The following is a 24,034-nucleotide window of genomic DNA, read 5'->3' on the forward strand; positions in this document are numbered from 1 at the left end:
TTTGACGAATCCCACTTCCTCCAGGTACAGGGCATTGCCATGGGCACATGCTGTGCCCCCTCTTACGCGAACCTGTACCTGGGTTGGTGGGAGCGAGATCTCTTCTCTAATGCAGACCATACAGACCTCCTTTATAACATCATACAATGGCATCACTACATAGATGATGTTCTTATGTTATGGGGCGGATCCAAAGCAATGCTTCAGCATTTTATGCAAATGCTAAGTAGGAACAACTATAACCTCAAGTTCACAATGGAGTCTCACAAGAACACAATCGCATTTCTAGATTTCACCATCAATATTGAGACAGATGGTACCATCACTACTTCATTATATCCTAAACCCACAGCTGGGAACATGATATTACACGCATCCAGTGGACATCCTGGTGCACTAATTGGTAGTATCCCCTTTGGCCAGTATCTACGTCTCAGGAGAAACTGCTCCAATGACAAGAGCTTCAAACATGAAGCGGATCTACTGTACGAACGTTTACTGGCCAAAGGATACAGCAGAACCTGCCTTAAGAAGGCTTTCAACAAAGCCTGGAATCGTTCTAGACATGCGATAATGTTCTCAGACTTTAGGAACATGAAGTCTAATGTGATAAGGTTCATAACAACATTTTCTGAACAACACCAAGCTATACGGTCTATCCTTGACAAACAAGCAAGATTTCTGGCTCTCACAGACCTGTATCTTCTTCTTTAAGAGGTTCCTCTGTCCTCCACTCATTTCCTGTATTAATGGCACCTGTTTGAACTTGTTATCAGAGAGACACCTGTCCACAACCTCAAACAGTCACACTCCAAACTCCACTATGTTGAAGACCAAGGAGCTGTCGAAGGACACCAGAAACAAAATTGTAGACCTGCACCAGGCTGGGAAGACTGAATCTGCAATAGGCAAGCAGCTTGGTGTGAAGAAATCAACTGTGGGAGCAATAATTAGAAAATGGAAGACATACAAGACCACTGATAATCTCCCTCGATCTGGGGCTCCACACAAGATCTCACCCCGTGGGGTCAAAATGATCACAAGAACGGTGAGCAAAAATCCCAGAACCACATGGGGGGACCTAGTGAATTACCTGCAGAGAGCTGGGACCAACGTAAAAAAGGCTACCATCAGTAACACACTACGCCGCCAGGGACTCAGATCCTGCAGTGCTAGACGTGTCCCCCTGCTTAAGCCAGAACATGTCCGGGCCCGTCTGAGGTTTGCTAGAGAGCATTTGGATGATCCAGAAGAGGATTGGGAGAATGTCATATGGTCAGATGAAACCAAAGTAGAACTGTTTGGTAGAAACACAACTCGTCGTGTTTGGAGGAGAGATAATGCTGAGTTGCAACCAAAGAACACCATACCTACTGTGAAGCATGGGGATGGTTACATCATGCTTTGGGGCTGTTTCTTTGCAAAGGGAACAGGACGACTGATCCGTGTAAATGAAAGAATGAATGGGGCCATGTATCGTGAGATTTTGAGTGCAAACCTCCTCGTATCAGCAAGGGCATTGAAGATGAAACGTGGCTGAGTCTCTCAGCATGACAATGATCCGAAACACACAGCCCGGGCAATGAAGGAGTGGCTTCGTAAGAAGCATTTCAAGGTCCAGCAGTGGCCTAGCCAATCTGCAGATCTCAACTCCATAGAAAACATTTGGAGGGAGTTGAAAGTCTATGTTGCCCAGAGACAGCCCCAAAACATCACTGCTCTAGAGGAGATCTGCATGGAGGAATGGGCCAACATACCAGCAACAGTGTGTGACAACCTTGTGAAGACTTACAGAAAACATTTGACCTCTGTCATTGCCAACAAAGGATATATAACAAAGTATTGAGATGAACTTTTGATATTGACCAAATACTTATTTTCCACCATAATTTGCAAAAAAAATTCTTTAAAAAATCAGACAATGTGATTGTCTGGATTTGTTTCCACATTTTGTCTCTCATAGTTGAGGTATACCTATGATGACAATTACAGGCCTCTCTCATCTTTTTAAGTGGGAGAACTTGCACAATTGGTGGCTGACTAAATACTTTTTTGCCCCACTGTATAATGATACTTTGATAATTATATTTCATGTATAAATGAATAATATTTGATTTGCATTACTATATGCTATGATATGCAATATATCTGTTGGCAAACTTTATCTATATAATATATATTAAATCTGATATATACTATTTTCTTGTTTTTGTGATACTGGGACATGTGGGTATGATCAGCACTATATACCATGATGATCCTTGTTGACCCATGATACAATCATACTGTTTTCTTTGCAGGTGTCAAAATATATTTTGGCATCTATTGATGGTAGTTCCGTCAAAATTGGGCTGACTAACTCACCGTCTATAGCCATGCTCTATTTGGTTTCTGTTCATTATTAGATTCTGTTTGCAGTCTTTATGGGTATGTCTTACGGCTGGGAGGTTTGGTATGCAGGTTTGTGTTTCTACTGGTATCATTGTTTGTGTGTTTCTGGTTGTCTTTCCCGTCACCGTTGTTTGTTTCTACGTTAACTTCCGGTTGTGGCTGTGTGTATTGCGGACACCACGGCAGCCAGCCTTGATGTTCACGCCTTTGCTATGACCTCACCGAGCCCTAGCACACTTGTAACGTCAGGAAGAATATATTCCCGCCTGACGCCGCCCTGTGACATGTCCAATAGCAGACTGCTTTGTCTGCTCGTTTGTCTGTTTTGGTGCCAAACCATTGGTGGGAACATTCTTTTGGAGCCAAATGGAGCTATATATTGCCCCAGTCTCTCACCACTAGTGCTTCTGCTTCCTCCCAGGGGATTTTTGTGTTACCATCACACCCACAGTAAGTTTCCTCTGGATGTTGACACTCTGTCATTTTATCTGGATATATCTAGGGGTTTAAGTATTGATTGAGTCTTTTCTCTCTTTCATCACTATTATACAATTTTTTTGAATATTCTCGTTTTTTGATCGGGCATGGATATAAAGAGTCCTTTAAAACACCTACATTAAGAGCCTTCTTTTTTTGGAGTCTGATTTGACTTGTCGGTGGGAAAATGTGTTCCATGTGCTCTTCTAGATTCTTCCATAGCTCATGGGGCTCAGTATGTAAAGGACTATCTCCTCAGACTTGTTTGCAGTGGGTCAGCTACAGGACTTCCCACCTGGCATGCAGGACATTTTTCACCTTAATGCAAAGGATGCATTAAGGTGAAAAATGTTTAGCCTTTAGAACCACTTTAGACCAATAACAGTTCTGCGGCCATTTTTTTGTGCTTTTTTTTTATAATTTTTTATCATTATTATTGTTAACATTTTATGGTTGTTTGGGAGCGGAACGGGATGAGGCCTGCAATCTCATGTTTAATCAAACTAATTTATATTTATTTTATTTGTGTATAAGAATTTGGTTATTGATATTTGGTGTTAAATTTTTTTTTCTAAAAAGGATTTTTGCCCTTGAATTCTTTGACTACAAAAGTGTGTCTATGTCACAGGCATAAAAATGTAAGAGAAAACAAATGTGCTGCGCCTATTTCAAATGAAATAATATAATTGACATATATTTGTGTATATAATTGTGCAAAGAAAGCAAATTATTAATACGTGAGACCAATACCGCCTCTTCTTGTTCTCTGTGCCTTGTTGATTGCTGCTTGTACAGATAGTTTCTATCTTTATATAGCCTGAATCCCATGCAGCCTGTATTGCCGTTTGGTACATACAGGGTTCGTTTGAACAGTAGAGTGAGTGTGGCTCATTGTTACAAGGAGGTACAAAAGTTTTCCATTATTGTTTTTTAACTCTCCAATGACAGAGACTACCCCAAAAAGGTATTTGTGTGTTCATACTCTTATATAACATGGAAAGGAGCTCAACGCCAGCTTCTAAATATCATAACTGTTTTAAGGAAACTTTTACTTAAAGAAACAATAAAGATTTAAATTGTACATTTCTAATTCCTCTATTTTTTTGGCTCTTAGTCCAACCTTTATGCTTGAATACTTTAGTTGGCCATACACGGCACAAAATTCAGCCAGTACAGCAGGGACCAGACAAATTTTGATCATTGTGTGGCCTACACCGCATTAAAGAAGTCTGACAAAGGAACAGGTTGGAAAATGTTTGGACTATCAATAGCTGCATAAAAAAAAAAAACGAATCCTGTAAAGGCCACCTTTGAGTCACTATCCAAGAACAAATATGCACATAAGAACAAAACTCCACAACCATGTGAATCAGACATGTTAATCAGCTTTGTTGCACATGGATTCATGAAAACTCCATACTAAACTCATCGTAGAGTCAAGGGGGCAGGGTGATATTTATATAAAGACTCCATTAGCAACAGTGAACTTCTTAAAGCTACCGAACACATAAAATTCACATTTCTATAATACCATTTTGCAGCCTTTCTCCCCTAATAAACACGATTTCCCCACCCATAAAAACACCCTTTCCTTTACCTAAATTTACATTTAAGCCACTTTGTGAAGTGAAATGAAAAGCATGGTGTTTCCATCTATAGGCAATAGTTGATTGAAACTCCTGATTAGAATGTTTGATGTTGACAAGCTTTGGATGTTTTTGAAAGACGATGGGATGAGTCCTTATTTATCAGGCATATGTGGCTGGCGTAAGCAGTCTGGATGGGCCACTTTGGGTTACTCTGCTGATGGGGACTTTCGACTTTATTGACTTGTATACATTTGCCAGGTCGGTATCCAAAAAGTAATCAAGTCAGGATAACAGCCAAAAAACTACATTTTTAGGAAAACAGCATCGGCAGCCCTAACTCAGTAACCTTCTATAAAGAGAAATATCACTATGTTCCCAACCATTTTTCTTAATAATGAACAACTTTTATAATCAGTCAAAATATTATTGTTTTATTTGGCTTTTATTATTTTTCTTACAAATTGTTTTTCTTTTTACGTATCAGATATAACTAAGTATAAAATATAATTGCACAATACAGTATAAAAACAACATTAAACTGAAAACTATATTATAAAACAGAATAAGGTATTCCTAGGGCCTTTGACAGAAATAAAGTTACCCGTGCAACATTTTTCTCCTAGGACACCTATCCAATCATCCCGATTGATAGAAAGTTGCCATACTCATTGTCCTCTGCACAGACCTGTGTTCCTGCTGCACTTGGAATTTTCTGATCATAGTGCACTTCAATACAGAACAGCCGCATGTAAAAATGCCCATTGTACTCAGGAATTCAGATACAATATTGTCTATGATGGCTTTTCCAGAATAGGAAAGCCTGCCATCCTATCACACAGGAAATTTTTTTCAAAAAAGGTTCATGCTAGACAGAAACAGTATATTCTCCATTTTTTTTATAACATGTTGCAACTGATACATGAAAGCCAAGTGTCAGTAAGATGTTCGTACTATGCTAGTAAGCAACTAAAAACCTTTGGTGTAACTAAGCTCCTAAAATAGTGCAATCGGTAACTTTTTCCATGGTAACCCTTAGCAACAAACTAGATTTTGGTTAACTCAAGTTAGAGAAGATTGAGCAATAAAGAAGTTAATGTAATTGGCTCTTTCCTTTATTTAATGCACCTAATATAGTACCATTATATGAAAAAGGACTTAATGCAAGCTTTCACCCAATGCATTCTCATTGCGTTTTTTTGGTCCTGGTGAAAATTATGTGTTTTTTTTGTATGGAAACATCTGTTTTGTCTTAATGCTTGATTATTCTTTCGATGGTCAGGTATATATAACAGGGAATTTGGGACTTTAAATGAAGCGATTTGAAATGCGGAGGATTAAAATTGTAATTTTATTAATATTAGTAGGTATATAGTAAAAGAATTTCATGTATATATACAGACATACATATATAGTTGGCACAAAATTATAGGCATATTGGGTGGAAAGGTACAAACAGTTGAATACATAATTACACTGGATAGATCATGGTCAAAGTAATGTTAGTATAAAATAACATATAACCTATAGGTGCCAGGAATGGCATATCCGGTAACTGATAATAAAATTGCATAACAAAATGATATAATCATGATATTATTCAATTAATGACATCGAGGTAACAATGGATAGAGTTCTGGCATCAAATGTAGCTCAACGTGTTTCGTGGATGATTTTGGTGGGAGCTGAGGCAGCATGTAATGTCTGGATGACATCAGGTAATAAAGTGGCAATGTATGGGTAGTGGAATGATCTCCATGTGGCAATATTGAAAGTAGTATGTAAGTTTACTTTCAATATTCATTCCCAGTTATCTTTTTCTGACAAGCTATGCCCCATCATTGTTGTCACAATTATTCCCCTAACCAGATCTCCTTTATTATACAATTTTTATTGTATTACTCATCAGTAATCTTCATATACAAGTATCTCTGTGTACATTATTTATACTATATAATACTTAATATAACCTACTCTATTTCGAACAAATACTGATATACTATTATTTTTTAACATCTATCCTCAGGTATTTTTACTTCCTGACAATCTATGTTTTATCATTGTTCCCACCTGGAGATCATTCCACTACCCATACATTGCCACTTTATTACCTGATGTCATCCAGACATTACATGCTGCCTCAGCTCCCGCCACGGGGTTTGTTGTCCCCGGCCCACTCCATGCCATCTGCCATGCGCCACGCTCAGTGTCAGGGTCGGTAAGTGCATTTTTGGTCAAATATTTCCAGCATTTTTGTTTTATTCCTATACGGATTGAGGTTGATTATACGTATATATCTTACAGGATTATTATGCATCAGCTCCTGATGAGTGGACAAAATCATCCACGAAACGCGTCGAGCTACATTTGATGCCAGAACTCTATCCATTGTTACCTCGATGTCATTAATTGAATAATATCATGATTATATCATTTTGTTATGCAATTTTATTATCAGTTACCGGATATGCCATCCCTGGCACCTATAGGTTATATGTTATTTTATACTAACATTACTTTGACCATGATCTATCCAGTGTAATTATGTATTCAACTGTTTGTACCTTTCCACCCAATATGCCTATAATTTTGTGCCAACTATATATGTATGTCTGTATATATACATGAAATTCTTTTACTATATACCTACTAATATTAATAAAATTACAATTTTAATCCTCCGCATTTCAAATCGCTTCATTTAAAGTCCCAAATTCCCTGTTATATATACCTGATTTCGGGATGGAGGCGACGAGTGCGCCTCATTTAAAGTCCCAACTCCCCTTCTATTGTAAAACTTTATATGGTCAGGAACACAGAACAGACAAAAACACACAAATACTATATACTTACTTAGAAGTGCAAAATAGATATTTTGATGACAACAATCTGTTCATACAGTTGTGTTCATAAGTTTACATACCCTGGCAGAATTTATGATTTCTTGGCCATTTTTCAGAAAATATGAATGATAACACAAAAACATTTCTTTCACTCATGGTTAGTGTTTGGCTGAAGCCAATTATCAATCAACTGTGTTTACTCTTTTTAAATCATAATGACAACACAAACTACCAAAATGACCCTGATCAAAAGTTTACATACCCTGGTGATTTTGGCCTGATAACATGCACACAAGTTAACATAAAGGGGTTTGAATGGCCATTAAAGGTAACCATCCTCACCTGTGATCTGTTTGCTTGTAATTAGTGTGTGTGTATAAAAAGGTCAATGAGTTTCTGGACTCCTGCCAGACCCTTGCATCTTTCATCCAGTGCTGCACTGACATTTCTGGATTCTGAGTCAAGGGGAAAGCAAAAGAATTGTCAAAGGATCTACGGAAAAAGGTAGTTGAACTGTATAAAACAGGAAAGGGAAATAAAAAGATAACCAAGGAATTGAGATTGCCAAGCAGCAGTGTTCAAACTCTGATCAAGAAGTGAAAAATTAGGGGTTCTGTTGAAACCAAACCACGGTCAGGTAGACAAACTAAAATTTCAGCCACAGCTGCTAGGGAAATTATTTGGGATGCAAAGAAAAACCCACAAATAACTTCAGGTGAAATACAGGACTCTCTGAAAACATGTGGTGTGGCTGTTTCAAGATGCACAATAAGGAGGCACTTGAAGAAATATGGGCTGCATGGTCGAGTCGCCAGAAGAAAGCCATTACTACTCAAATGCCACAAAGTATCCCACTTACAATACACCAAACAGCATAGAGACAAGCCTCAAACCTTCTGGCACAAAGTCATTTGGAGTGATGAGACCAAAATTTAGCTTTTTGGCCACAACCATAAGCGCTTCATTTGGAGAGGAGTCAACAAGGCCTATGATGAAAGGTACATCATTCCTACTGTGAAACACGGAGGTGGATCGCTGATGTTTTGGGGATGTGTGAGCTACAAAGGCACAGGAAATTTGGTCAAAATTGTTGGCAAGATGAATGCAGTATTTTATCAATAAATACTGGAGGAACATTTGCATTCAGCAGCCATGAAGCTGCACATGGGACGTACTTGGACATTCCAAATTGACAATGATCCAAAACACAAGGCCAAGTCGACCTGTCTGGCTACAGCAGAATAAAGTGAAGGCTCTGGAGTGGCCATCTCAGTCTCCTGACCTCAATATCATTGAGCCACTCTGGGGAAATCTCAAACGTGCAGTTCATGCAAGACAGCCCAAGAATTTACAGGAACTGGAGGCTTTTTGCCAATAGGAATGGACAGCTTTACCATCTGAGAAGATAAAGAGCCACATCCACAAATACCACAAAAGTCTTCAAGCTGTCATTGATATTAAAGGGGGCAACAGCGGCGGTGCGTCCATAAAGGGCGCAGGAGCGCCACCCCCCTATCCTGTCACTCGCTCTCTCACATAGATAGATTCATGCATTGCATGAACCTATCTATGGTCGCCGATGCCGCCCCCTATTCATGTGCCCGGCCCCTTGTTGGGTGCCGGGCATATGAATTACATTGGTGGGAGTTCTTTGGAAGCGCCTGATTAGAGCCATAGGCTCTAATAGGCTTCCTAATTAGAGCCATGGGCTCTAATAGGCTTCCAAAAGGGTAAACAGCGGGCGCAATGCTGTGTGTTCGCTGATTACTCATTGGTGTGTTAGGGAACCAAATACATCTCTTCCCTAACACTGACCCGCCTCTTAGCCAATCAGGTTACTCAGGTCTGGTTACCTGTCACCTGATTGGCTGAAACAACAGGTGCCGCTATTGGACACCTGACAGGAGGAGAGGACAGGAGAAGAAGTGCAGGAGACGCATGAAGGACCCCGTTCATCGCTGTCACTCACTGCCCCACAAGACAGGGTAAGTGCCGAGCAGAAGGCGAACGGGCGGGAGGCACACTGTCACACTGGCAGAATTTGGCACACTGGCAGCATTGGGCACACTGGCAGCATTTGGCACACTGGCAGCATTTGCCACACTGGCAGCATTTGGCACACTGGCAGCATTGGGTACACTGACAGAATTTGGCACACTGGCAGCATTTGATGGGCACACTGGCAGCGTTTGATGGCACAGTGGCTGCAATTGATGGCACAGTGGCTGCGTTTGATGGGCACAGTCGCAGCATTTGATGGCACAGTGGCAGCATTTGATGGGCACAGTTGCAGCATTTGATGGCACAGTGGCAGCGTTTGATGGGCACAGTGGCAGCGTTTGATGGGCACAGTCGCAGTGTTTTATGGCACAGTGGAAGCATTTGATGGCACAGTGTCAGCTTTTGATGGCACAGTGGCAGCGTTTGATTGCACAGTGGCTGTGTTTGATGGCAAAGTGGCTGCGTTTAATGTTTTTTTTTCAAATTCTTTTCAGTTTGTTTGCGCCCCCCCAAAATTTTTTAGCACCAGCCACTACGGGGGGCAATACACGGTATTAAGAACTGGGGTATGTAAATCTTTGATCAGGGTCATTTGGCTAGTTTCTGTTGTCATTATGATTTAAAAAGAGTAAACACAGTTGATCATGGGCGCTGCCCCCCCCCCCCCAATCCATGCGCTCGGTCCCTTTCAGGACACTGGACGCATAGATTCCTATGGTGGGGGCGGGAGAGGTTGGTAGTTTTTGAAGCACCTGATCAGAGCCAGAGGCTCTAATAAGCTTCGAAATACGGTGGGCTCAGGGTGCAGAGAGTGTTCCCTGATCCCACCCAATTGTGTGACGATAGCGAATTAATTTTCACTATTTTCATATTTTCACACTAGCCTTCCTCCCCGCCAATCAGGAGGCAGGGCGGCAGACCTGTTTCCATATTGGCCAAAGCGCCAGGCCACCCTATTGGATGCTTGGCGCTTAGGAAGAGGAGCGGAGAGGACACGCTGGAGGAGCTGCTGCAGTAAGTCCCCCATGTCAGAGCTGCACGCGGGGGGGGGGGGTGCTGTCAGAGCCACGCGCGTGGGGGGGAGGGGGTGCTGCCAGAGACACGGGGGGGTTGGGTGCTGCCAGAGTGCGAGTGGGGGGTCTATCAAATGCATATGGCTGCATATGAAGGGCACAAGTGGCTGCATATGATGCGCACGAGTGGCTGAATTTTATGGGCACAAGTGGCTGCATATGATGGGCACAAGTGACTGCATTTGATGGGCACAGTGGCTGCATATGATGGGCACAAGTGGCTGCATTTGATGGGCACAAGTGGCTGCGTTTGATGGGCACAAGTGGCTGCATTTGATGGGCACAAGTGGCTGCATATGATGGGCACAAGTGGCTGCATATGATGGGCACAGTGGCTGCATATGATAGGCACAGTGGCTGCATATGATGGGAACAAGTGGCTGCATTTGGTGGGCACAATGGCTGCGTTTGGTGGGCACAATGGCTGCGTTTGGTGGGCACAATGGCTGCAATTGATGGGCACAATGGCTGTAATTGATGGGCACAGTGGCTGCATTTGATGGGCACAATGGCTGCATTTGATGGGCACAGTGAGGCTGCAATTGATGGGGGGAGTTTCAGTATTTTTCAGTTTGTTTGCGCCCCCCCCCCCCCCAAAAAAAAAAATTTTGAACACCAGCCGCCACTGCAGTTGATTGATAATAAATGACCTCAGCCAAACACTAACCATGAGTGAAAGAAAGGTTTCTGTGTTATCATTCATATCTTCTAAAAAATGGCCAAGAAATCATAAATTATGCCAGGGTATGTAAACCTATGAGCACAATTGTATACAGTATTACTATTATCATCTTTAAGACAGTTAAGTCATAATAAGTATATAATGTTCTGTATTGTGACAGCCATTTATTGTTATATGTCTACATTTCTGGCTTGTGGCTATGTCTGGGGGAAGACTGATTTGTATATTGTTGTGGTACACAACCAGGGTTTGACATTAGCTGCTGACCCAAAACCGATGATAAGACCTTTAGAATAGACATTTGAGTGGACAACTTTTTATCTTCTGGAACTTTTCTTAAAAACTGAATTAGATTTGTGGCAAAACCTGCATCTCCATCTTTGGTTTGCTGCTGCAATTGGTACTGTAAGATTTGCAGCTGAGAAATCAGAACCCGCATTTCTTCTAAGGATCTGTGTCTCCGAGAGGCTTTCTCAGGCAGAATCAGATCACTTTCCCTGCTTGCTGACGGTGAAACTAGAGATGCTGCAGGAGATTCAATTTCCATTCTGTCTAGGTTGTCACCTTCAGTGCTTTGCTTTTTCCTGCTGCTCTCTGAACATGATTCAAACAATTCAGTTTGTATATCATCATGGCCTTCACCTCTACAGCTTTCCGTTTTCCTGTTGCTCTCTAAAGATGATTCAGACAATTCACTTTGCATTCCATCGTGGTCTTCATCTCTTGCGCTTTCTTTTTCTTTGCCGTTTACGGACAATGAAGATGTTCTGGAATATTTAGCTTCCACTTTATGATGGCCTTCATCTCTTGTGCATTGCCCTGCTTTTTTGTTTATTTGGGATGATTGAGGTGATCCAGATTCCATCCCATCAGGGTCTTCATCTCTGGTGATTACCCCTTGGTCTTCTACCACTGTACAAGAACCAACACAATCTGAATCACTTTCATTGTATGTCTCTCTGCTAGTAGTTCTGGAACTAATCTTTGCCTGGTCATCTGTGAAATAAATACACAATAACAAAAAGGAGTAATTTTTATTAGACTTTAGATGTAAAGCACAACCACAAAAACCTTTGCCATGTAACCTCTGTAATTCTGCTCTTTGCAGATAAGGGTATTTACTGGATGAATGTAACACTTACTATACTAGTCTATACTCTACACCTACTACACCAGGGATATGTAACTAGCGGACCTCCAGCTGTTGCAGAACTATAAGTCCCATGAGGCATAGCAATACTCTGACAGCCACAAGCATGACACCCAGAGGCAGAGGCATGATGGGACTTGTAGTTTTGCAACAGCTGGAGGTCCGCTAATTGCATATCCCTGTACTACACCCCACTGCTAGTCTTGCATTCTGTCCCCCAAGGATCACAGAACACCTTATTTGCTATGCCTTTCTTCCTTCTGAGAGAGCCAGGACCTGGTGGTGCTGCTGCAAAGAGACTGGTCACTGAAGATCACAGAAGTAATGCACATTGGTACTATCTCATAAGAACAATTCATTATTTTACATGTATGTATGAATGTATGTGAGTTTTTGTGTGTGTTGCTAGAAATAGTTTTCTTTTAAAGTGTTTTTTTTTTATTGAAATAATAAATAGGTTTATACTTACCTGGTCTTTGCAATGTTATTGTACAGAGTGGCCCCAATTTTCCTCTTCTGGGGTCCCCTACTGGCGCTCTAGATTCCTCCTCTTCTCTGTGTTTCACCATAGGAATACACTTCCTATGGTGGCACATGTGCGGTCGCACTCCTGAGCCTTGCTCTGTGTATCCATTGACACACACAGCGCAGCTTGGCCTTGCCTGCTGCTCACTGGATTTGATTGACAGCAGCAGGAGCCTGTCCTGTGTGAAAGGCAAGAGAGAAGAGAGCCACTGCAGACGGGTGCAGCGCTGAATCGAGTTAAGTATTTAGGGGGGGGGGGTGAGGGCTCGATACAGATAATGGAACATTTTTTTAAACTTAATGATGGAGGGAAAGCAAAGTGGATGTAAACCCCATTCATCAAATTTGACCTGGGCACATATATATGTATTGTTTACTTATCTCCCTCCAAAGCACTAAGTTCTGTGATTTTCTGCTGCTCTGTTCTTCTGTTATCAGCATGATAACTTCTGACAAGTTCTCTGACACAGGAGATAAAAGCAGCTGAAAATTTGTGTTGGGGTAAGTGCTATAAATAGATTATCAGTGAGCTGGTCTATTCACAGAACAGCTCTGCAAGTATCTTCGTTCCTCTGCCTATGTGGAGGGGGGAAGTGTGTGCCTTTCCTCCAATCAGCTCACACATAGTGTATGTCCAGACTCCACTCCCACAGCTGAAACAGGAAGAACAAATTCTAACACAATGTTAACTTTCTAAAGAAAGTAGCAAGCTGTAGACTGCAGATATACATGCAAAATTTATGTAGGGATTTGTTTCATCCCTGCATGTCATCTGAGGCTATTCACTTCACTGGGTATATGTGAGGGTTTACATCCACTTTAAGGTAACAATATTTTCCCTTTAGAACCACTTTAACTGAATAAATTATTTCACTCATTAACATCTTTTATTCAAGGTAAAAGGTTTAACAAATCAAGAGTATTGAAGGCCAGAAGCCATCAATCTTTATTTTGGTCTTGTTAGAGTAAGGATGTGTGTTAATTACTACTAATTAACCTGTCCCGCCCATCCAAAAGTGATATTTTAATTATAGGTAGAACCTGATCAGCGGAGTCAACTATTGACTTCTTATATGTCTTGGATATTTTAACAGCAAGACCTACCTGCTATGGTTTGTGACTCTATTTCTGTCCACCTTAGAATGTTGAGTGTTTCTGCATACATCTGTCTACATTACCTTTTATTATTCTGAAGAAATCCTTGTTTGTCCCTCTGTGCTCAGTGGGTCTAATGGGTGTGGTTTCATAATTATCAATCAGTTGTGCAGCTGCAGGGCTCTAATGAGGAAATCTGCTGGGCCTGCATCCCTTTAGACGTGTTCCTATTGGAAGTGTCTCACCAAAAATGAAATTTTTGTTGCAGGGGATGCCTGAAATCTGACTTGGATTTTAGGCAGACTTCTGAGAAAATTGGTGAGCCAATCACACAAGCAGGAAAGTATGTTTCTGATGTGTGTTCAGTACACATTTTGTATACAGAACACCTCCAGGTAGCCATATTGCATTGCATTTTCAGAAAATTACAGTGGCTGCAGATTGAAAAGGAAAGGTATTTTTTAATAACATTCAATTACAATATGACTTGTGTCGCAATTGTATATGCTATATTATATTTTTTCTTTATTTGCTATTTTTTTCCCCCACAGAAGTGGAGTTACCCTTTAAAGACGATATAAACAGTGCTTCCACATCACTAATAAATGCACTGTCCCTACCTCATTGTGAAGAAAATATAGTCTGTTAGTGGAACCTATTCCATTAAATCAAATAACACCCTTTGTGATAGTTCCTTTGTTATATATACAGACCTATTTTTTATAAAATATATAAAAAATATGCTATAAACATTTTTACCTTCTGTTCCACTGATAAAATTAGTAAAACATCCACTTGCTTGGAGAAAGGCAAATGCTTGCTCAAAGTCTGAAGATAAAAATAATTAGAAGGTCAACAGGAGTTATTCAGACCCAAAAAAAAGGTTAACTGGTAAATTTGTTAATGCCCAACTCTGGGCACAGAGAAAAAAAATACCCTTGTAGTGGGCTCCTCTGAGCTGCAAGGGTTAAATGTGTGCTAAATCAAGAAGAAGCAGCAATACGTTAAAGAGTCCACAAGGGTATTTTTCTGTTGTGGTTGGAGTTGGGCTTTAATGTTTTTTGCAGTCAGATAGCTGGAAAGTAGGGATGGGCTTTATGTTCAGGTCGAACATGAATTTGACTCAAACATTGGCTGTTCGCCAGTTCGCCGAACAGCGAACAATTTGGGGTGTTCGCGGCAAATTCGAAAGCTGCGGAACACCCTTTAAAAGTCTATGGGAGAAATCAAAAGTGCTAATTTTAAAGGCTTATATGCATGGTATTGTCATTAAAAGTGTTTGGGGACCTGGGTCCTGCCCCAGGGGACATGTATCAATGCAAAAAGAAGTTTTAAAAATGGCCGTTTTTTCGGGAGCAATGATTTTAATAATGCTTACATTTAAACAATAAAAGTGTAATATTCCTTTAAATTTCGTCTATAGTATGCCTGTAAAGGGCCGCATGTTTCCCGTGTTTAGAACAGTCTGACAGCAAAATGACATTTCAAAAGGAAAAAAAGTCAGTTAAAATTACTCAAGGCTATTAGTGAATTGTCAGTCCGACAATACACATAAAAGTTCATTGATAGAAACAGCATGGGATTTCCCCACAGGGGAACCCCGAACCAAAATTTAAAAAAAATGTGTGGGGGTCCCCCTAAATTCCATACCAGGCCCTTCAGGTCTGGTATGGATAGTAAGGGGAACCCCGCGCCAAAATAAAAAAAATGGCGTGGGGGGTCCCCCTAAATTCCATACCAGGCCCTTCAGGTCTGGTATGGATTTAAGGGGAACCCTGCGCCAAAATTTAAAAAAAAATGGCGTGGGGTCCCCCCAAAAATCCATATCAGGCCCTCCAGGTTTTAATTAATTTGATACATGTCCCCTGGGGCAGGACCCAGGTCCCCAAACACTTTTTATGACAATAACTTGCATATAAGACTTTAAAATGAGCACTTTGATTATTCATGTTCGTGTCCCATAGACTTTACCGGTGTTCGTGTGTTCGAACAAATTGGCCGGAGCCGCGATGATGTCGCATGCGCGGGAGCCGCCAGTAACGGCACACTCACTGAAGCAACGGCACGTACGTGCCATTGCTTCAGTTTGCTTCAGTGCGCATGTGTCAATGACATCAGCACATGCAAATACAAGGGATATCTCCTAAACCATTGAGGTTTAGGAGATATCCAGGGTAGCTGCAGGTAAGCCTTATTATAGGCTTACCTGTAGCAAAAAGTGTGTTGTAAGGGTTTACAACCACTTTAAGAACTCACCGATATCAATTACTGACACCTATTTTTAGTGTCAAATGACAGTTTTTTTAGGGCTCGTTAACACCATACATGCATGGAAACTGATGGGAAAACCGCACAGATTTCATTTTCAGAGACATGTGTATGTCATGTGCGTTTCAGTGAGTTTTTACAGCCTGTTCACATATGTTCGGGCCAGCCACAGTGTGATTTGAATGAGAGTCCTGTGCCATTTCTGTCTGGTTCAAGTGCGATTTCTAATCTCATACACTACAATTTTTCATTGGAATCGCACCATTGTAAACCAGCCCGCACATATGTGAACCGAGTCTGCAGGTTTCGGTTTTAGTAGTGGAGCAAATGCAAATGCTTAGTATCGGCACTGATACCGATACAGGTACTGGTGCAACGCTACCACCCTCTACTACTTTTCTGGAGACAACTCAAAAGTTGGATTTTTTTTCACTTTTACTTTGGATTACAAGAGTAAACATGACAAATAGAGACGGTTAATCTCCCTAACAGGGGCATAGGAAGCAGTAAAAACAGGTATTCTAATTCCTCCCCACTCTATCCAAAACTAAAAAAAAGTTTTTCCTTCAGTTTTACTTTACTGTTGAATAGTTGAATGTATTTTCTTAGTAATTAATAGCAGCAATAATAATAATACCTCTGTCCTTGGGCTCTTCGTGAACAATCGTGTGAAAGACTGATTTCATGTAACATGTTACCGAGGTTAGCAAGAATTCTCTACATTTGTTCTCTCGGCACAAATCCCAGAAAGCTTGAGCTGCTATAAACATATTCAAAATTATTAGAATTTTGTTATAAGAAAACAATGAATAAGAAGACAATGTGCAAAATTCAAAGTTCAGGAACCCTACGCCACCAATTTATCCTACAAAACAATATAACTTGCCCAAATCTAAGGAAAGCCAAAATGTGATCCAACATCCAAAGAATAGAATATTTCTCTCTGGTTAATGGTTTTACCATGTAAAGTTCCATCAAATGGTCTTTGGCATTATTATTTTTTATAAAACTGACTTTTTAATGATTTTCAAGATAGGTGCAGATTAATATGTGGTTGATTTACTATAACTACTATAACTGGAGAGTGCAAAATCTGGTGCAAGTGGGCATGGTAGCCAATCAGCTTCTAACTGCAGCTTGTTCAATTAGGCCCCATTCACACTTGTGCGACTTGTCATACAACTTTGGACATCAAAGTTGCATGGCAAGTCGTTCCCCGTGTTTTCTAATGATAGTCATTCATATACGTGAGACTTAAAGTTGCAGCAACTTCAAAGTAGTTCATGCACTACTTTGGTCCGACTTTCATGCAAATTGAGGGTCATAGACTTCAATGTTAACCCTCAAAAGTTGCATGACAGTCGTACCTGAATGTTATACAATGCGACAGTTGTGCAACAGTTGTCCATTATCACTTGTCAAAGCCAAAGTCTTATTCAAGTTGCACCCATCCAAAGTTGCGTCAAAGTTGCATCAAAGCTGCATCAAAGTTGCTCCAAAGTTGTACTCCAAAGTTGGTGCAACTTTGGAGTCAAACAAGTGTGAATGGAGTCTTAAGCTTTAACAAAAAAACATGGAACATGTTTTACTTTCCAGTTTTAGTAAATCAACCCCTAAGTATCGAGTATACAAGCCAAATATCATAGTTTACATCAAAGAAGCAGATCAAAGTTCAAGTAAGAATATACATTTTAGGCTTACATTTAGGCCTCTTGCACACTGCTTCCCTTTCAATGTTTTTAGGTATATAGGCCTTTTTTTTTACTGCTGTAAATCTACATACCTCCCAACTGCCCGGATTCGCCGGGACTGTCCCACTATTTGATCTAAGTCCTGAATCAAGGCTTCGTCCCGGAGTGGAGCCAGTGGCTTGCCTGCAAGCATGCAGTAGCGCGGGCACCAGTAACATCCGCCCCCCGCCTTGTCCGGGGCGCTTTGCGCCCCACGCTGCTGTGTATGTGTGACAGGCAGCCGGTGGTGAGAGATGCTGGCTGCCGTTCACTCATATAGTGCATGGCAGAGCGGCTTGCGGCTCCTCCCAGTGGCGTATGGGGGGGCGGTGGCCCCAGCTGCAACTTCCAGAGGGGCGCAGAATTAGTCCTACGTGCGCCGTTCCGACCCCTGTGGTATGTGCTCACTGTAAGGCCTTTGGTGATCTTAACAGCAACGCTAACCCCCACCGGCCTGGACTGTCAATATCGTGTGGAGAGAGCCAAAGTTCGAGGAGGGAGGAGTTTAATGCCACTGCTGGTCAGTGTACAGGTAGGGAGCATAACACTGTGTGGGTTGTGATGCAGACATGAGGGGGGAGGTGGGGAGAGTCATGTCATGCACGGATCAATGGGGGTGATGAGGTGGGGTGATGTGTCCCCCCCTTCTAGATTTCACCTGTGTTCCCCCATGGAGAAGTGACAGCAGCTGTGCTCTCCCTCTCCTGTCATTCCATGGATCCTCCAGGATACATAGATTGAACTGTACACTGTATGATTAGTGCCCCCTCCAAGAGCTGCTCATCTTCCAGCAGCAGGAAATGTGGATGGGGGGGGGGGGCAGGATTCATACACTGTACAATTTGATCTATGGATCCGACTGGCATCATGCACGTTGGCACCAATGACAAAGTCGGAGGCAGATGGAGTGTCCTAAAGAATGATTTTAGGGACTTGGGAGCTAAATTGAGTAAAAGGACCTTCAAGGTAGTATTCTCAGGAATACTACCAGTACATCGAGCCACACCAGAAAGACAGAGGGAGATTAGGGAAGTAAACAAGTGGCTGAAGAGCTGGTGTAGTAAGGAGGGGTTTGGGTTCCTGGAGGACTGGGCCAACTTCTCAGTCGATAACCAGTACTATAGAAGGGATGGACTGCACCTAAATGAGGAGGGTGCAGATAAGCTGGGAATGAAGATGGCCAAAAAGTTAGAGCAAGATAAGTATAGTAGCAAATCCTAGTTGCAATCTTGGAACACCCAATAAGAGGATAATATGCGACCGGTCTAAACTACGTGGCATGTTCACCAATGCCAGGAGCCTGGCAGACAAGATGGGTGAACTAGAGATACTGTTGTACAAGGAGAATTTGGATTTTGTGGGAATTTCAGAGACCTGGTTCAACAGCTCTCATGATTGGCTGGCAATCATTTAAGGGTATAGCCTTTATCGTAAGGATAGAGAGGGTAAGAAAGGGGGAGGGGTATGCCTATATATCAAGAATAATGTACAAGTGAATGTGAGAGATGACATCACTAAGGGAGCTAGGGAGGAGGTGAAATCCTTATGGGTAGAGCTCCAATGGGATGAAGCGAAGGGGAAAATAATACTGGGAGTATGCTATAGGCCCCCCAACCTGAGGGAGGAAGGGGAGACAGATCTCCTATCACAATTTGGATGCAAGGATGGGAAGTGTTATTATAATGGAGGATTTTAATTATCCAGACAGACTGGGCGGAGGGAACCACACATTCATCTAAGGCTCGCCAGTTCCTAAATGTCTTGCAGGACAATTTTATGGGTCAGATGGTAGGCACAGCAACTAGAAATAAAGCGTTACTGGATCTACTGATTACCAAAAATACAGACCTGATCACGGATGTGGAAATACGGGGCAATTTAGGTAACAGCGATCACAGGTCAATTGGCTTGAGTATAAATCACACAAATAGGAAACATAAGGGGAATACAAAGACACTGAATTTCAAAAAAGCCAACTTCGCTAAACTACAAACCTTATTAGAAAGCATAAATTGGGATAAAATTTTAGGAACAAAGAACACAGAGGAGAGATGGGTTTGCTTTAAGAGCATATTAAATAAGGGAACTAGCCAATGCATCCCATTGGGTAATAAATTTAAAAGAGCGAACAAAAGTCCTGGATGGCTTAACTCCAATGGAAAAATGCAAATAAAAGCAAAGGAGAAGGCCTTCAAAAAATACAAGGTTGAGGGATCATCATCAGCATTCAGACTTTATAAAGAATGCAGCAAGAAATGTAAGGGTGCAATAAGGACGGCTAAGATAGAACATGAAAGACACATAGCGGAGGAGAGCAAAAAATGAATGAGGAAGGACATCTGGTTACAAAGGATGGGGAGATGGCGAAGGTATTTGAATTTATTCTTCTCCTCAGTCTTCACGAGGGAATCAGGGGGCTTCAGTAACCAAAACTGCAGTGTTTATCCTCATGACACATCACAGGGAGAACCTCCATGGTTAACAGAGGACAGAATTAAAATTAGACTTGAGAAACTTAACATTAATAAATCACCGGGACCTGATGGCTTGCATCCGAGGGTACTTAGGGAACTCAGTCAAGTGATTGCCAGACCGTTGTTCCTAATTTTTACTGACAGTCTACTGACTGGAATGGTACCAGCTGATTGGAGAAAAGCCAATGTAGCATCAATATTTAAAAAGGGCCCAAAATACATCCCTGTGAATTACAGACCAGTTAGCCTAACATCAATAGTATGTAAACTCTTGGAGGGGATGATAAGGGACTATATACAAGATTTTAGTAATGAGAACTGTATCATTAGCAGTAATCAGCATGGATTCATGAAGAATCGTTCTTGCCAAACCAATCTATTAACCTATGAGGAGGTGAGTTGCCATCTAGATAAAGGAAGGCCCGTAGACGTGGTGTATATGGATTTTGCAAAAGTATTTGACACAGTTCCCCATAAACATTTACTGTACAAAATAAGGTCAGTTGGCATGGACCATAGGGTAAGTACATGGATGGAAAACTGGCTACAAGGGCGAGTTCAGAGGGTGGTGATAAATGGGGAGTACTTGGAAAGGTCAAGGGTGGGTAGTGGGTCCCCCAGGGTTCTGTGCTGGGACCAATTATGTTTAATTTGTTCATAAATGAGCTGGAGGATGGGGTAAACAGTTCAATCTTTGTATTTGCGGACGATACTAAGCTAAGCAGGGCAATAACTTCTCCGTAGCATTTGGAAACCTTGCAAAAAGATTTGAACAAATTAATGGGGTGGGCAACTACATGGCAAATGAAGTTCAATGTAGAAAAATGTAAAATAATGCATTTGGGTGGCAAAAATATGAATGCAGTCTATACACTGGGGGGGGGGGGACCTCTGGGGGAATCTAGGATGGAAAAGGACCTGGGGGTCCTAGTAGATGATAGATCCAGCAATGGCATGCAATGCTGCTGCTGCTAACAAAGCAAACAGAATATTGGCATGCATTAAAAAGGGGATTAATTCCAGAGATAAAACGATAATTCTCCCACTCTACAAGACTCTGGTCCGGCCGCACCTAGAGTATGCTGTCCAGTTCTGGGCACTAGTCCTCAGGAAGAATGCACTGGAAATGGAGCGAGTACAAAGAAGGGCAACAAAGCTAATAAAGGGTCTGGAGAATATTAGTTATGAGGAAAGGTTGCGAGCACTGAACTTATTCTCTCTGGAGAAGAGGCGCTTGAGAGGGGATACGATTTCAATATACAAATATCATACTGGTGACCCCACAATAGGGGTAAAAACCTTTTCGCGGAAGGGAATTTAACAAGACTCATGGCCACTCATTAAATTAGAGGAAAAGAGGTTTAACCTTAAACTACGTAGAGGGTTCTTTACTGTAAGAGCGGCAAGGATGTGGAATTCCCTTCCACAGGTGGTGGTCTAAGCGTGGGGACATCGATAGTTTCAAGAAACTATTAGATAAGCACCTGAATGACCGCAACATACAGGGATATACAATGTAATACTGACATATAATCAAACACATAGGTTGGACTTGATGGACTTGTGTCTTTTTTCGACCTCACCTACTATGTAACTATGTGCTGTATGGAGGAGCTTTGGTATGACATGAGGGGGAGGGGGCTATTTGCACATGGAAGGTTAATTTGGGAGGGAGGAGCAGGGGTATTTTTGCTAAGAGGAATGGCGGGGGGTGAATTTAGGATGGGGTGGGGGGATTTTGGTTAGGAGGAAGAATGGGGGGATTTGACCCCCTGTACCCTTCCCTACTGACGCCTGTCCTCTGTTCTGCTGACCCCAGTACCCTGTCCTCCTTCCTGCTGATCCCTGTACCCTGCCCTACTGACCCCTGTACTCTGTCCTGCTGACCCCTGTACCCTGCCCTACCAACCCCTGTCCTCCGACCTGCTGACCCCTGTACCATGCCCTACTGACTCCTGTCCTCCGTCCTGCTGACCCCTGTACCCTGCCCTACTGACTCCTGTTCTCCTTCCCGCTGACCCCTGTACCCTTCCCTACTGACTCCTGTCCTCTGTCCTGCTGACCCCTGTACCCTGCCTTATTGACTCCTGTCATCCGTCCTGCTGACCCCTGTACCCTGCCCTACTGACTCCTGTCTGCCGTCCTGCTGACCCCTCTACCCTGCCCTACTGACTCCTGTCCCCTTCCCTACTGACTCCCGTCCTCTGTCCTGCTGACCCTGTACCCTGCCCTACTGACTCCTGTCCTCCTTCCTGCTGACCCCTGTACCCTGCCCTACAGACCCCTGTCCTGCTGACCCCTGCCCTACTGACCCCTGTCCTCCGTCCTGCTGACCCCTTTACCCTACCCTACTGTCTCCTGTCCTGTTGCCCCTGTACCCTTCCCTACTGATTCCTGTCCTCTGTCCTGCTGCCCCTATACCCAGCCCTACTGACTCCTGTCCGCTGTCCTGCTGACCCCTATAGCATTCCCTACTGACTCCTGTCCTCTGTGCTCTGTGCTGTGCTCTGTACCCTTCCCTACTGACCCCTTGTTCTCCATCCTGCTGATTCCTGTCCTCTGCCCTTGTGACCCTTCTTCTCTGCCATACTAACCCCTGGGCTCTGCCCTGCTGAACCCTGTATAGGTACAAAGAAATACAGGTTTTGTTTAACCACACTCCTTAAACCCCTTCCACTGTTGAGTATGGCCACACCCAAATGTTGCCGCGGCACTGCGCACACCACAAATCACTTCCTCCACTGAGTGTCCCTCATTCTGAAGTTCAAAAGCTGGGAGGTATAAATCTAGACCATGGTACATAGCAGTTCTGGGGTTTGGTACCATTGAAAGAGTATTTTATATCATTTCTCTTTATACAATGTAAAGACAGCTTTTAGAAGCCTGGGACCAGATGATTTGCCCAGTTTCCAAAGGTATTTCCTCACCTAGAATCTGCTCCCATCTTTAATGTATAGATGTTAGAATGGGGATTGGAGAGGGAGTGAGGACAACACTTTGTAGACATTAGAGATTAGGCCTTTGCTCGAAGGGCCTGCTAGACACATTTCCACAAATGGTGTCAGTTTAGGGAACTGGAGGGTATTAGTTAAATAATTAGGCATTGATTGATGACTTCCATCATCCAATCATGTGCAAGCAAAAATGCTGTTTTTTTTTTAAATTTTCATTGCATGTAATTGGGTATTCTTTGCAAAATGAAGCTTCACCTCATTTACTAAGCTAATACCCTTTTGGTCCTTTCTGTAAACTGGTCTTTTATGAAGGGAAAAGGCTGTAATAGGCCTTTTAAAACTAAAGTCAACTACCAGAGGTGAGGGCACAACCGAACAAGTGTGTAGTCATGTGGTAGAGCACTAGTGTTGATTTGCAGTGAAACACTGAGAAGAACACAAGAAAACATATGCAAAGAATATATATTGTCACAAGGGCTTTATTCATTTCCCAGCAGGATGGACAATATTTGGGATGTTTGATTTTGGTGTATAAAATTGGAGTTCTTTTGGTGTGCATAATATTTAAATTATACTGCATTATGTCTATGTCTGTGCATAATATTTTATGGTAAATGCAGAATAATATATAGAACATGGATTGACTGTAGGATAGGAGGTATATAGAGGGAACTCATTATAGTACTGACGTGCTACTTAGGGAGAGGTATACTTCAGTAGAAGTTAGTGCGTGAGAATTAATGATTTATTAATGCAGTGAAGACCCAAGTCTGTAATACTGGAAT

General features: G+C 42.1%; 1 protein-coding gene across 10 annotated transcripts in view; it reads right to left on the reverse strand.

Annotated features, from left to right (window-relative positions):
- Positions 1-11,184: 11,184 nt before the first annotated feature.
- The window catches only part of LOC141127056 (uncharacterized), a 227,721-nt gene continuing 214,871 nt past the window's right edge, over positions 11,185-24,034 (reverse strand). For 9 of the 10 annotated variants that reach the window (XM_073613202.1, XM_073613203.1, XM_073613201.1 and 6 more), the window contains 3 exons: positions 16,729-16,851; positions 14,583-14,651; positions 11,185-12,049 (listed from right to left, as the gene is read on the reverse strand). In XM_073613202.1, the coding sequence (XP_073469303.1) occupies positions 11,232-12,049; positions 14,583-14,651; positions 16,729-16,851 (1,010 nt within the window). In that variant the 3' untranslated portion in view covers positions 11,185-11,231. The remainder of the gene's footprint in view (positions 12,050-14,582; positions 14,652-16,728; positions 16,852-24,034) is intronic. The other variant, XM_073613200.1, reaches the window with a different exon arrangement.

This window comes from Aquarana catesbeiana, linkage group LG02 (genome assembly GCF_042186555.1).
Source record: "Aquarana catesbeiana isolate 2022-GZ linkage group LG02, ASM4218655v1, whole genome shotgun sequence".
In the NCBI taxonomy this organism is placed as follows: domain Eukaryota; kingdom Metazoa; phylum Chordata; class Amphibia; order Anura; family Ranidae; genus Aquarana; species Aquarana catesbeiana.